This window comes from Phaseolus vulgaris, chromosome 7, assembly GCF_051622355.1.
Source record: "Phaseolus vulgaris cultivar YP4 chromosome 7, ASM5162235v1, whole genome shotgun sequence".
Taxonomy (NCBI): Eukaryota; Viridiplantae; Streptophyta; class Magnoliopsida; order Fabales; family Fabaceae; genus Phaseolus; species Phaseolus vulgaris.
The window spans coordinates 41,464,202-41,476,695 of NC_143504.1; the positions used below are offsets into that span (position 1 = coordinate 41,464,202).

The 12,494-nt window shown below is 32.0% G+C and overlaps 1 protein-coding gene across 12 annotated transcripts in view; it reads right to left on the reverse strand.

Annotated features, from left to right (window-relative positions):
* LOC150025909 (ubiquitin C-terminal hydrolase 13-like) overlaps positions 1–12,037 on the reverse strand; it is a 33,087-nt gene extending 21,050 nt beyond the window's left edge. For 2 of the 12 annotated variants that reach the window (XR_016523098.1, XM_090304544.1), the window contains exons 1-16: positions 11,847–12,037; positions 11,586–11,634; positions 10,632–10,764; positions 10,377–10,534; positions 9,470–9,735; positions 9,150–9,368; positions 8,944–9,052; positions 8,741–8,856; positions 7,674–7,772; positions 5,276–5,385; positions 3,449–3,523; positions 2,681–2,759; positions 2,414–2,560; positions 2,249–2,329; positions 2,015–2,134; positions 817–939 (exon numbers count right to left, since the gene is read on the reverse strand). Coding sequence is in view for 11 of the 12 variants with exons in the window: in XM_090304544.1 (XP_090160670.1) it covers positions 817–939; positions 2,015–2,134; positions 2,249–2,329; positions 2,414–2,560; positions 2,681–2,759; positions 3,449–3,523; positions 5,276–5,385; positions 7,674–7,772; positions 8,741–8,856; positions 8,944–9,052; positions 9,150–9,368; positions 9,470–9,735; positions 10,377–10,534; positions 10,632–10,764; positions 11,586–11,634; positions 11,847–11,867 (1,905 nt within the window). In the remaining variant the exon portion in view is untranslated. Of the gene's footprint in view, positions 1–816; positions 940–2,014; positions 2,135–2,248; positions 2,330–2,413; positions 2,561–2,680; positions 2,760–3,448; positions 3,524–5,275; positions 5,386–5,482; positions 6,070–7,673; positions 7,773–8,740; positions 8,857–8,943; positions 9,053–9,149; positions 9,369–9,469; positions 9,736–10,376; positions 10,535–10,631; positions 10,765–11,585; positions 11,635–11,846 lie in introns of those variants that run through there. The other 10 variants (XM_090304545.1, XM_090304551.1, XM_090304552.1 and 7 more) reach the window with 10 other exon arrangements.
* Between the last annotated feature and the right edge of the window lie 457 nt (positions 12,038–12,494).

The following is a 12,494-nucleotide window of genomic DNA, read 5'->3' on the forward strand; positions in this document are numbered from 1 at the left end:
CCTACTCTAACCTGGAACTTTCATATCTTAGCAAAAATATATAACTGATTTTCTGGCAGAAATTGGGAAATTGGGTGCAGACCAGTGTCAACTCCAATGGATCCCAATCACAAGTTATGTAAGGCTGAAGAGGAATCAGCAGTAAAACAAAAGTGGTTGGAAAATTAATATATTTGACTCACACATGGCCATCATTGGTCATTCGATGAGCGTCATCAGTTAGTTTATGCATGAATCGGTGTAATCTCATCTTCAAGCAGCTTATACAATCCTATATTACTTAAAGGGTAGCCCTAGAAAGGGAATATTGTTCAAAAGCAATGGAAGACTAACTCTTGAAACCTACAATAATGCAAATTATGTAGGTTCTCTTGTTGATAGAAGATCAACAACTAGATATTGTACTTTCCAAGGTGGCAACGTAGGGACGTGAAGTCGCAAAAGACAAAATCTGGATTTATCACGAGATTTATTTCCTTTTATTAGGATTTTGTTTTTCCTTTAAATACCATTGTACTATATCTTTTTCAGCTCAAGAAAAGTAATTCCATAATTATTGCTTAGTGTCTACACTTTTTTTTCACCATTATGGTTCAGACAGGACAGCCTATTTAGGAGAATCAAGAAATAAAAATTTAAAAATAAAAACACATATGATTAAGGTTAATATATAATATAATATAACATGACATAATATAATATAATATAATAGAACATAACATAAAATAACGTAACATAATATAATATAATATAATATAGACACAAATAATTATACAATTTAGGGACACAAGATCGGAATTTGGGTGAAGAACTAACCAACTGAGTTTCGTCATTAGATGTCATTGGTCTATTTAGCCGGAATGTATGATTTTGCCGCTTTGCCCATAACCAAAATCGTTGGCATGGGACAGGTATATTAAACTCTCTAGCAACTTCTTCCTGATAAAGACTTCATCATCAGAAATATAAGAAGAAATTTAAGAATCAAGTTCTGTTTCAGCAGATATCAAACGAATTACAGTTCAGCATGGAGTACACAGCCGGTAAAATAAAAATGATTATTTAAGCAGTACTGAATTATTGCAAACCAACCCTTTCACTCATTCAACTTCAAATGGAAATCCTATTGGACCTCATTTTCCCACCTAACTCCAACCTTAGTTCAATAACTTTTGCCAGGTTCGACTGGTTCCTTACTCGTACTTAACTTCAACTGATGGTGGCTGGGTAACAGGATTCAATTGGGTCTGATTATTAGGTTTTGATCTGGGCGGGTGCTTTCTGGTTTGTTTTTACTGCAACTGTGTTTCAGTGATTTTGTTGTATCTGGGAGGATGAATTTTTTTTTCTTGAAAATTCAGAATTTTAATGAAGACACAACAAGGAAAGTATACCAACAAGGATTGGGTATTCTTTTAGAGTATAAAAAAAGCAGATGAGAGTGGCAATAGGTAAGAACGCAGCAGGGCTGCCAAATACCTCTACAAGACAATACATAACAGATGACAATCACTTCATGGGCAAAACCCAAGTAATAAACCAAAAACTAAATCTTATATGCAAGAAAATATTCAGGGGCACAGAAAACCCCATTTGTATATGGTCAAACAACTGCCACTGTAGGTCTCAAAACAACCGGTAAGGTAGCTGTCACCAAGATACCAATGATCTAAAAGAAACAAATCCATGAAAAATAAATATACAACGAGCATAAGAGAAACCCTACTGCAGAGCTCAGCAAGAGAAAAGAAGAAAATGACATAAAGGAAGCAGAAATTTCATACTTCCATGGCCAAACAATGACAAACTTGATGAAGAAATGATTCTCCACTTCAGTAATTTATATCTTACAATTTTTTTCATATGATTCACATAACTGAAAGATGAAACATTTTCCAACTGAAAATAATTTGAAAGGAAAAAATTCTTGCAAAAATGAAATAGAGGGAGCATTGATGGCCAGACATGAATAATTCTTATCTGCAAATAAAATGATAAAAATAATAGTTCATACCTTAACCAACATAAATGGCATTTGTTTTTTAATGCGAAAACTCCATACTTTATCATGATCAACTAGATCAAAGAATATATCATTTCCAATCTGTTTACGCATATCTTCCTCACGTGCAACCTAGATCCAATAAATAGTATCATTGAACAAGTTCTTAGGACCCATGAAACCAGAGAAAGTATAGAAAGATAGGACAAACTGAACTTAGAAGGGAGGGAAAGCTAGAGTTGTAACCTTTATGATGGTGTACAAGTGAGCCTCTGCCTTTTCCTTCCTCTTCTTCTCTTTTTCTTCTTGTTCTTTCTTTAATCTTGCCTGAAATGTAATTTGAAAGTGAAAAAAAGTTTGCATCAGAAATATAACAAAAATAATATGACATCAATGAGTCAAACATCTTACTCTTAGGTGTTGGGCAATGTCCTTCTCATCCACATTACAAATTATCTTATCCTTGTCACTGTCACGAATATAAACAAGCATATATGCATTTGAATACTTTGTAAATTTGAAGGGAGAGTTGTTGAACCCAGGGTTGGTATGAGGTAACTATGGAAAAGAAGAGAAATAACAAAAAATAATTGTGACATACAATCTTAAAACAAAATGACAAAATCAGTATCCAAGAATGTATGATAAAAGGACCAAGGAAATACTATTAAGTATTACCTCTTCTTCACCACCATACTGTTCTTCTATGGCCCTCTTTGAATCTTCTCGTGTTACTCGTTCATCATCAAATTTAAACCTGAAACAAGAAAGTTGCTAGTGCTTATAAAAAAAAGAAATCAGTAATATACAATGAAAAATGAAGATAAGGGAATGAAAACCAGCATAAAATGTTAAGCATGAAAATATAATGGGGGTAAACTCTCATCTCATGCTAGCTATACCTAGTGTGATTCGAACTTTATATCAGCAAAGAATGAGCATGGTACAAAACAATACTAATAAACAATGGACAAAGGAAAACTAAAAAAAGTTAGCAATTCTTATGGATCCAACAAATCATCTTCAGGATCATCCATTAGCTCTAAAACACACAACAACTAGGAAAAAAACCTCCTTTTTGTTCCCACACAAATCCTTAAACACTGAAATTGGAAGAAAGTGAAAAAGTAACTCTTTTGTGATTATTAGTTAAAACTTAAAATATAAAAGTATAAGTTGAAAGAAATAGATGAAATATATTTCTGAGATAATTTACAAATGTGATTACCGTCTCAATTTATAGACGGTTTACAACCTAATTAAGGAAATAAATAATAGGTAATGAAAGCAAGAAATAATGGGTAATTAAAGCTGTACAAATCAAATCAAATCACTAACAAATCTGTCCTAATAAATAGAGAATGAAATCTGCACTTAATTACAGAATAATTCTTCTGATTATGCAACAGCATATTTTCTCAAAGCAAACAGACCTCAAATACTCACCACTGATTTGATAGAGTTGGCCTAATATAAGCATAATAATGTCCACCATGAACCCCACCACTGTGAACCAAAACACTGAAAACAAAATGGTGATGCAAACAAGATCCGTAAGTATATGATCAACCAAATGAAAAATCATAATTAATATAGATATAGGGCAGTGCCATCAATCTAAATTCTAAATCCATAATTAATTTTGTTATCAATTTTTATCATAAAATAAATAATTCATTAAGATGAACAGAAAAAATTGCAAAGAATTGAGGACAAATAGTCATCCATAACAAAAAAGATGTATACATACAAAATAAAGAGAACAAACAAATTAAAAGAACCTATAATCCTTGAGATCAATCTCTCCTTAGAAGGGCCATGTATTTAGCACAAAGCAAATCATCGTTATACCACATTTTGACAAATATAATCCAATTTTGATCTTCATGAGATAGACAAATGAATTCCAATTAGTTCATGACTATCTTACCTTGTATAGGAACACTGTGCTCTGACAATGAATTATATTTTCTTACCATATTGATGACTGCATCCATCACATATATAGCCAGCAGTTAACCTCAATCTAATCACTTAAACCTCAAATTACTGTAAATGGATTCCAGAAGAAAATAACTGAATATCCTAAAATTTAACATGCATAATATTGTAACAATACACGCTTGTTAGTCTACAAGTAGCTTGACTTAACATGGCCTGCCAAATGTATAACCATTTACAAGTTAACATTTTAAACTCTATACAGCTTCCTACCTCAAAATTTGGTCAGTTTCAGGAAATTCTACTGGGATCAAGCAGCATCTAAACATACTTAACCTCTTAACTCATTATGTTGTGGACCCAACAATTGCCTACCAATTTATTTACTACAACTACAACATCAAATAAATATAGAAAAGTCATGCCAACTACAAATATATAGTATTGTATTGAATAGTAACTGTACAGCTACAGTATAGAATATTCCACTATATTAAAGACTACTAGTGAACAGTGTGATACTCTAACACTGGATTCTCATAAAGAAAAAGAAATGAGAAAACCTCAGTCTATAGATGTAGTGCTGTGTCCTTTAATTCAAATTTCCTACCTTCTCTAAGACTCTTAAAGTGAAACTGTAGCTAAATGCAGACTGTTAAGTATTTTGAAACATAAGTCACCACTCTGCTACATGGCTAATTCCTAATTACTTGATTTATTATGAATTTATGACTATATGGCAAATAAGGTCAGTGAAAAGATATGGGATTTAGGGTGTGTTTGAGTAAATAGCTTAAGTAAGTGCTTACTGAATAAATTCTTCCCATAAAAACACTTTCAAAAGTTGTTTTCATAATTGAAGAGAAAATAGAGTTAAAATGTTATCGCATAAGTTATTTTGAACATCATCAGCTATTTTCTTAAGTTGTCCTGGACTTGCACAATTGTTATTTCATGAGATAAGCCCTGTCAATAAGTTCTTTCAAATTCACCCATAGCGATTTTGATTTTCACTTTCCCGGTATGGGAGTGGCTAAAATTCAAACATCATTGAGTGTAAAATAGGTGCACTTCACTTTGAAGCTTCCACATTTTTACCATACCAATTAAATTGAAGTGATTTTCATTCCAAATTCTGCACCTTGCAATTTTCCACCATTCAGAGACAAGTGTAGCCTTACTACCTTAGTTTCACAGTGCAGTATATCATACAATTCCAAAAGGACCAAAAGAGCCATTAAATAGAAAAAAGTCAACGCTGAAGTACATGGAACATTTCATTGAACAGAACCTCAGCTAATTATAAAATTGAGGATGTGGAAATACCAATACCTGTGAAGTGTATAAAGGTTGCGAATGTTTCTATTTGCTTTCGGAGACAGATACTTGCCATTGTCCCTATCAAGATCTAGTTGCAGGGGGAACTCATAGTAGTCATTGATCTGTTGGAAATCAAGTTGATGGTCACTCTTAAAGATGCTTTAGAATAAAAATTAACAATTTATAAATGAACATCAAGGGCAAAAATTAACAATTTACAAATGAACATCAACATCCAAGACGAGAAATAACATATTTTCCTTCAAGTAGATGATACTTAATTGGTAATTACATCATCATAGTATGTACTGAACAGAGGTAACCCAAAAGAATATTGTTGACTAAGTGGGTAAGAAAAAACATCCTATCCTACTACTCTTACCTAACCCAGCTCTCCCACCGAACAGATAATTTATAAACTAATGGGCAGGATGGGATAAGGTGACTAAAGTTTATCCTAGCTTTGGCTCACCAAACAATATATTGAAATAGGATAGATAGCTTATTCTATTCTATCCCCTTGTCCTCACCAACAAAATCTTCATGATGGGCAAAGGAAGGAGAATTGAATTTTAACCTTTTTCATAAGATGGCAAGAGGGGAATTAAAAAGAATATGATTAAGGAGTAGCAAAAACACGATGGGGAAAACCTTCCTTCCTGGAGAGACCCTTTGAAGAAGAAATGAAGATTCTTTGAACTATGAAAACGTAAAAGGCTCTCTGGCCAGAGGATTTACATATAGTTTTTCTACCTAAGCTAGGACATCATTGATGCTTCTTTTCGGATTAAATTTAAAACTGAAATAGAGAAATAGTTGTTCGGATGGATAGAAATAAGGAAAAAATGGGGAAAAATCTTTTGTTTATTTAGACGAGTCAAAGAGAGGGTAAAATAATAAATAATGAAATATACTCTTACTAATTAAAAAATTATAATCTAAAAATTATATTTTTATTCCATTAATTTCTTTACATACAACTAATTAGTATTTTTATTTTTAAATTGCATAAAATTGATTTATCTTTTTAAGAAAATAAAATGAAAAAGTGAAAAGAGAAATAAACTTTCTTGTGGAGCTGTAAAAATAAACTTTCCTCCTTCCAAGTTATCCTCTGAAACAAATGTTGGGAATTTAATATTTCCATCTTGTCCATTTCCGTCCTTCCTATTCCCACTAAATAAACAAGGTGATAGATCCTTTTAATTGTTTTATGAATTCCAAAAATTTAAAATTTGGGTTAACATTAACTCTACTTTTATCTCTTGGATCCCCATAAAACATAGACCTGTTAGAGATAAAAAAAAATATCATAGAGTCGTCAATTTTGTCACTTATTTGCATATAATATGTGAGGTGTTAGTAACTTTCTATTACATCTAAGATATGGAATTTTTGTTTGCATGTGGATTGAACTTTTATGTTAAGTGATCAACCAGGTTACGACACCCGTGAAGTGGTTGATGATATGATGTAAAGATACAATACATATTTGATACCAGAAAATATTTATTCATTCAAAAAATAAATAGGATTCTTTAAATGTAAGATACATAAATATATACATATATATGTATAAAAATTAGAACAATGACAAACAAAACCTTATGCTACTTAAGTGCGAACAAACATTACACAATAAAAAAGCCAGCTAAGAAAATACTTCTTTCTTAGACATGATAAAAGCAAAATAAAAATTATAAACCCTTATCATCATAAATTAGTTCCTATTGTATACAAATATTAAGAGTCTCGAGGCTTAATTAAGTTATTATCAAAAAAATCGTTTTGTTGAGTGGTCAAAATACTTTTTGTTCTTGTCTGAGAACCCGGTGGCTTAATTTTGTTATGATGTGGTCATTAATTCTGTCTTCTCGTCTCCAACTTGCCGATCAACTTGCATCTTTCCTCTCCAATCTCCTCCAATTTGCTGATCAACTCACTTTTTGAGAGGGAAGAAGCGACTTGAAGGAGATTGGAGAGGAGGAAAGAAGCGAGATTATCGATGAGTTGGAGACGAGAAGATAGAAGTAGTCATGCCATCCCATCCCTGAATAAAAAAAAAAAATATTTGAGCACTAAATAGAACAAAAAATATTTAATAGGAACTCAATTAAAAATATCCAAATTTCTGAGGTACTTAAAAAGTAAGTAAGCCTGTAAGTATCAATATAATTCCTTTTCTTGAGATCATCCATAAAGAGAGGGACAATGTCTTTGTGTTTCTATATAACACATGCTCCTATGTCTCCTACGAAGCTATGACAGGTAAAAATTACATTGAAACATACAAATATATCAAAAAAATGGAAAGAATTCAATCTGATTCTATTCAATGCTGACAAGTACATTGAAACATACAAATATACAAAATAGGAAAGAATTAAATATGAATCTATTTATTGCTGACCTTTACCATGGTGTCGCGCATAAAATCATATTCAAACCGTTTTAGTTGCAGCTGAAGAACAGGTGGAAGATCAACGAACAAAACACCCTTCCTAGCCTCCTGGGTGATTGATCGTAACAATAATGAAGAAAAATACCAAAATCAACAATATTAAAGAAATAGTTTTACAACAAAGCACCACAAAGAAAAACGAAGTCCGCAGGCTCCTATCATTATGCCATCATGAAAAGCTTAGATGTACAGAGTATCACTTCTCTTAAATGGTGTATCCGTGTCGGACACACGTATCGGTGTCGACACTCGTACGACACTCGTAGGATACTTATCGGTGAAGTGTTCAATTCAAAAAGTATTTTTTGGATTTTTGAAAATTCTAGCATGGTTCTATAACACAATTTTAAAAGGTATAAATACAATAATTTTCTAAAAACTCAAATTTATTGTATAAATTTTTATTATGATTATAAAAATAAGGAATAAATTATTTTAAAACAATCATGAAAAATATCTTCCTGCTCCCAAAAGAATTTAAAACATACTTTTGCACATAAATATTTATTTTCAATTTATATAATTCAAAATTATATAATATATAGATTTGTGTCCTCATGTCCTACATTTTAGAGATTATACGTATCTCCATATCTGTATCCGTGTCGTGTCAGTGTCCATATTTGTGCTACATAGCTTGTTTATTTTATTTTGTTTTATTTTTAAATTATAAAATTAGAATAAAAATAAAGAATTTATTCATCAATACAAAAATTTATTTGTATCCTTATCTAATATTATCCATGGCCTTTTTTATTTATTTAATATATTAAAGAATCCCATAAGTTTCTTTCAAAATGAAAACTTTTTACTTGCATTCCCTTGTTAACAAAACCAATATATTTTATATTTCTGGAAATCAAAACTTGAAGAAAATAAAGGAAAAAAATAAACAAAATAGAGTGAGGCTCATAAAAAAAAGAAGTATCAACAATCAAGTTCTAAACCAAAAAAAAGGTAAAAAATTCAGTTTGACAACAAAAATAAAATAAAAAACACTTGGAATTAGATTTTACCTGTAAACCATGCCACTCAGCATGATACTTGTTATCACCTTCAAGCTGTTCTACTTCAATATATTTGTCAAAGGAATCGTATACATTCTGACATCCTTTAACATCAAGCTGAAGATCTGTGATAAAAAAAAATTATAATTTCATTCCATAAGATATAAGAACATGGATTTATGAAATAAACAGCAAGCTCATAAGTTGCATACCATAGAATGATTCTTCTCTCATTGATTTGTAATCGACATTGATGCAATCAATATAGTTCATGTGGTGACCTTCAAACAGCTGCTGTATGGTGCCTTCGACAACAGTTCCCTGATCCAGAAGCAAATCTGAATACAATTACCACCTTAACAAGAGAAATACAAATTCAAACATTGCTGTAAGTTGTTGCCAAGAAAAAATATTGTACCTTCATTTTGCTTTCTAACTTTTCACAAAGAACTCTATTAAGTTCTTGGACATCATGCTGCAAGAATGAATCATGTGTATCCCATCCAAATGACTTGGTTAACTCTTTTGTAGCTACACTAGTGTCATTATGCTGCAACTTGTAGAATAAACTCTGCAATGCTAGAGGAATGCTCCTTGATGGAATGTCATTCTCAGTTGTAGGCATGTGGTACAAAGCCTGTTAGTAATAATAATAGTTCATGTAAGATGCTTAGTTTTGTATAAATAAACAATGTCTACTTTTGTATAAATAAACAATAGCTTCCACAGTTTACTAACCTTTCTAAAATAAGGAATGTGAAACAGTGTCTGAAGAAGTGAATTCATGTAACAAGTAGCTCCTTGGTTTTTCAGTCCAACATAACCAGTTTCCTTTTTTGAGTCATGTGACCAGTAATCAAGAACCTTACGAATAGCAACATCAGCTTCAACTATGCATGTATCATTAACACAATAACCTCGACTAGGATCGTATAATTCAGCAAGAGGCATGAAATTAGTGAAACCCCAGTCACTCTCACGAGCATTGAATAGATGCTGTGATTCTGTCATATACAAAGAAATAAAAATCAATCCTTTTTTTCAATAAAAGAGAAATACATCACAGAGGAGATAAGGTATCACTCAAAAACAAAGATAATAAAATAGCTTAGAAAACAACCAATCAAACTGCCATCAGACAAGCAAACTACATTAAAGAAACAAGCAGAACATCAATAACTAAGGATAAGCATGCGGAGAGACTATAGGGGAAGGACATTATAACTGAGAACAGATTGGACTCAATTCAACACGGAAAGCATGCTCAAGGGAAGAAGATAGCTCAAGTTTTTAAAGGGACCATTGTAGCTGTATGTCTAGCCAGTGTGAAGTTTGCAAGATTGCACATTTGTGAGTTACCTAACATCAGTACTCTAGTTTCAAACTATATAATAATATGATAATATCAATTATTAATTGATATTATGACTAATAAACTTCAAAATGATTAATAACATAAGAACTGAACACTTGAACACACAGGTATAAAATCTAGTTTGTAATAACCATGGAATATCATTCAAATTCCTAGTAGTAAAAAACTCAATTTATATCCAATCAGAATTTAGGTCTTAATTCCTCATTTTCTGTATCCACATAATAAAGAGGATACATTTTTGTGAGACACCTGTCACAGAGAAACTACCTTTTCTGAAAGAGTATTGAGTATTGAATTGATTAACAACAGTCAAACAAAACTGGGCAAATCTACTCCATCCAGTAGCCAACATCATTGAATCTGCAACATCTAGATATAGTGATAAATGATCAACACTATTCCCCTTTGGAAATAAAAGTATCTTCCTGCTCATTGCAAATAATGTCAGTCAGCACCACCATTCAAAACTTGCGAAATTAACTAGCATTGGCAACAAAAGAACACAGGAAAAAATCCACTCACCATCTATGACCCCCAACATTGAAAATTTCAGAATATACTTTCTTATCAAGCCTTGAAAAATTCTTAATAGTCCATGTGAACCTCCCAGATAACAGACTATCCACAGTTAGTGCATCAACAGAACTCGAGCTTTCTGTTTTGAACAATTAAAGAAAAACAAAAAAATTGATCAGCCATGCCAACATTAAAATTATTAAATCCTTATTGATTTATTTCCATAAAATTCCCTGAATATCTGAAGGTCAGCAATCAACGAGAACGAAAGAATATTGACACTAATTGCTCACTTCACCAATCAAACAGGTCAGTACAATGCAGAGGAAAAAACTTTCAGAACTAGTTACCCACTTCCGCGATCAAGCAGATCCAGACACAAACAAAATGGTGGAAAAAATCTGGAAAGTTTACGAAATTACCCACCTCCCAATCAATCAAGACCACAACATGAACGACAAAAAATCAAGAATCTCCGATTACACATTACCTCAATCAAACACTCCATGCAATGCAATGCAGAGGAGGGATTCTTAAAAGTCGGGACTCACTTCCCAAGTTAAAGAGAACAAGTAGCACTAGGCCTAGGTGGAGCTTCATTCCAAACCCAATAACAAAGCAATTTTTAAACTTCCTAACAACATGCAAGCCTCAACAACAGAAATACTGCAAGAACGGAATCATTGCTTACAAAAAAAATTAAAAAGTATATACCAAATTACAACATTGTTTCCTAATTCTTCAGCAATTAGAATAAATATCTAAATATCAGTCAAACGCAGCCCTCTTCTCACACTATAAACCTTTCAATCCGCAAACTACAATTCACATTTGCAGAATTAAAAAAGAAAATCCAATAGCGATAACAAGTTCCCCTTCATTCAACAGTCCACGCACACTTGCGGTGAACACATTATCATTATCAACAACAACATAAACAGCGTCGTCATTTCTTTATACCTTCCATCTCGGGAGCATCTGAAGGAGGATCCGGCATCACCTCGTCCTGCTGCAGCACCACATCACCACAACAACAGCAACGACGTCAGAATCATCCGCCAATAATAAAAACAAAATTATAGCACTAACTAAGCAAAAGAACAATCCAAAACAAAAAACCGCCAATCAAGTTCAATTGAGAAGAAAAAAAAATCGTATCGGTGATTGTCATTAAATTCGTATTGGCCGTATAAAGAAAAGCAAGCGAGTGTTGATTATCACGTCTAGTGGCAGAGGCGGCATTGGTGTGGTGTGGTGTGGCGGTTACAATTGAATGAACAGCGAGAACAGAGTGGACACTGAAAAACCAAAACCCCAACTGAACAATAGGGGAGAGTGACGCGAACAGTTATAAATATAGAGAGAGAAAGGATATGATATGAAGAAGCAAATGACGTATATTTTATTGATACAAAGGACTTGTCACTTGCGTTAGTCAAGTCTTTATCAGTACCATGATTGTGATATGAAGGATAATTTGGGAATTCTAAACTACATGCACATACTAATACTAATATAACAAACACCCCATGTGTACTGCCTATAACAAGACTTTCCTTATCACTTTCAAAATATTTTTTATGTTAATTTTTAATTTAAATTTTATATATTTTAGTGATTTATAAATATAAAATTGTTAAGTTTATAAATGTTTGAATACGTATCAATGTCATAATTAAAAAAACATAAAATTGGTAGCATTTAAATAAAAAATTATGTTATACTTTTCTATTTGATAAAACTTTTTTATATGTTGAAGAATTGTCAATATTTTTCTATAAATTAAAATATATATGATTATTATGTGTATTGAATTTTGAGTCTTGAATTTTGTAATTCTGCCTAATTCCAAAAAAAGGAACTTTTTTG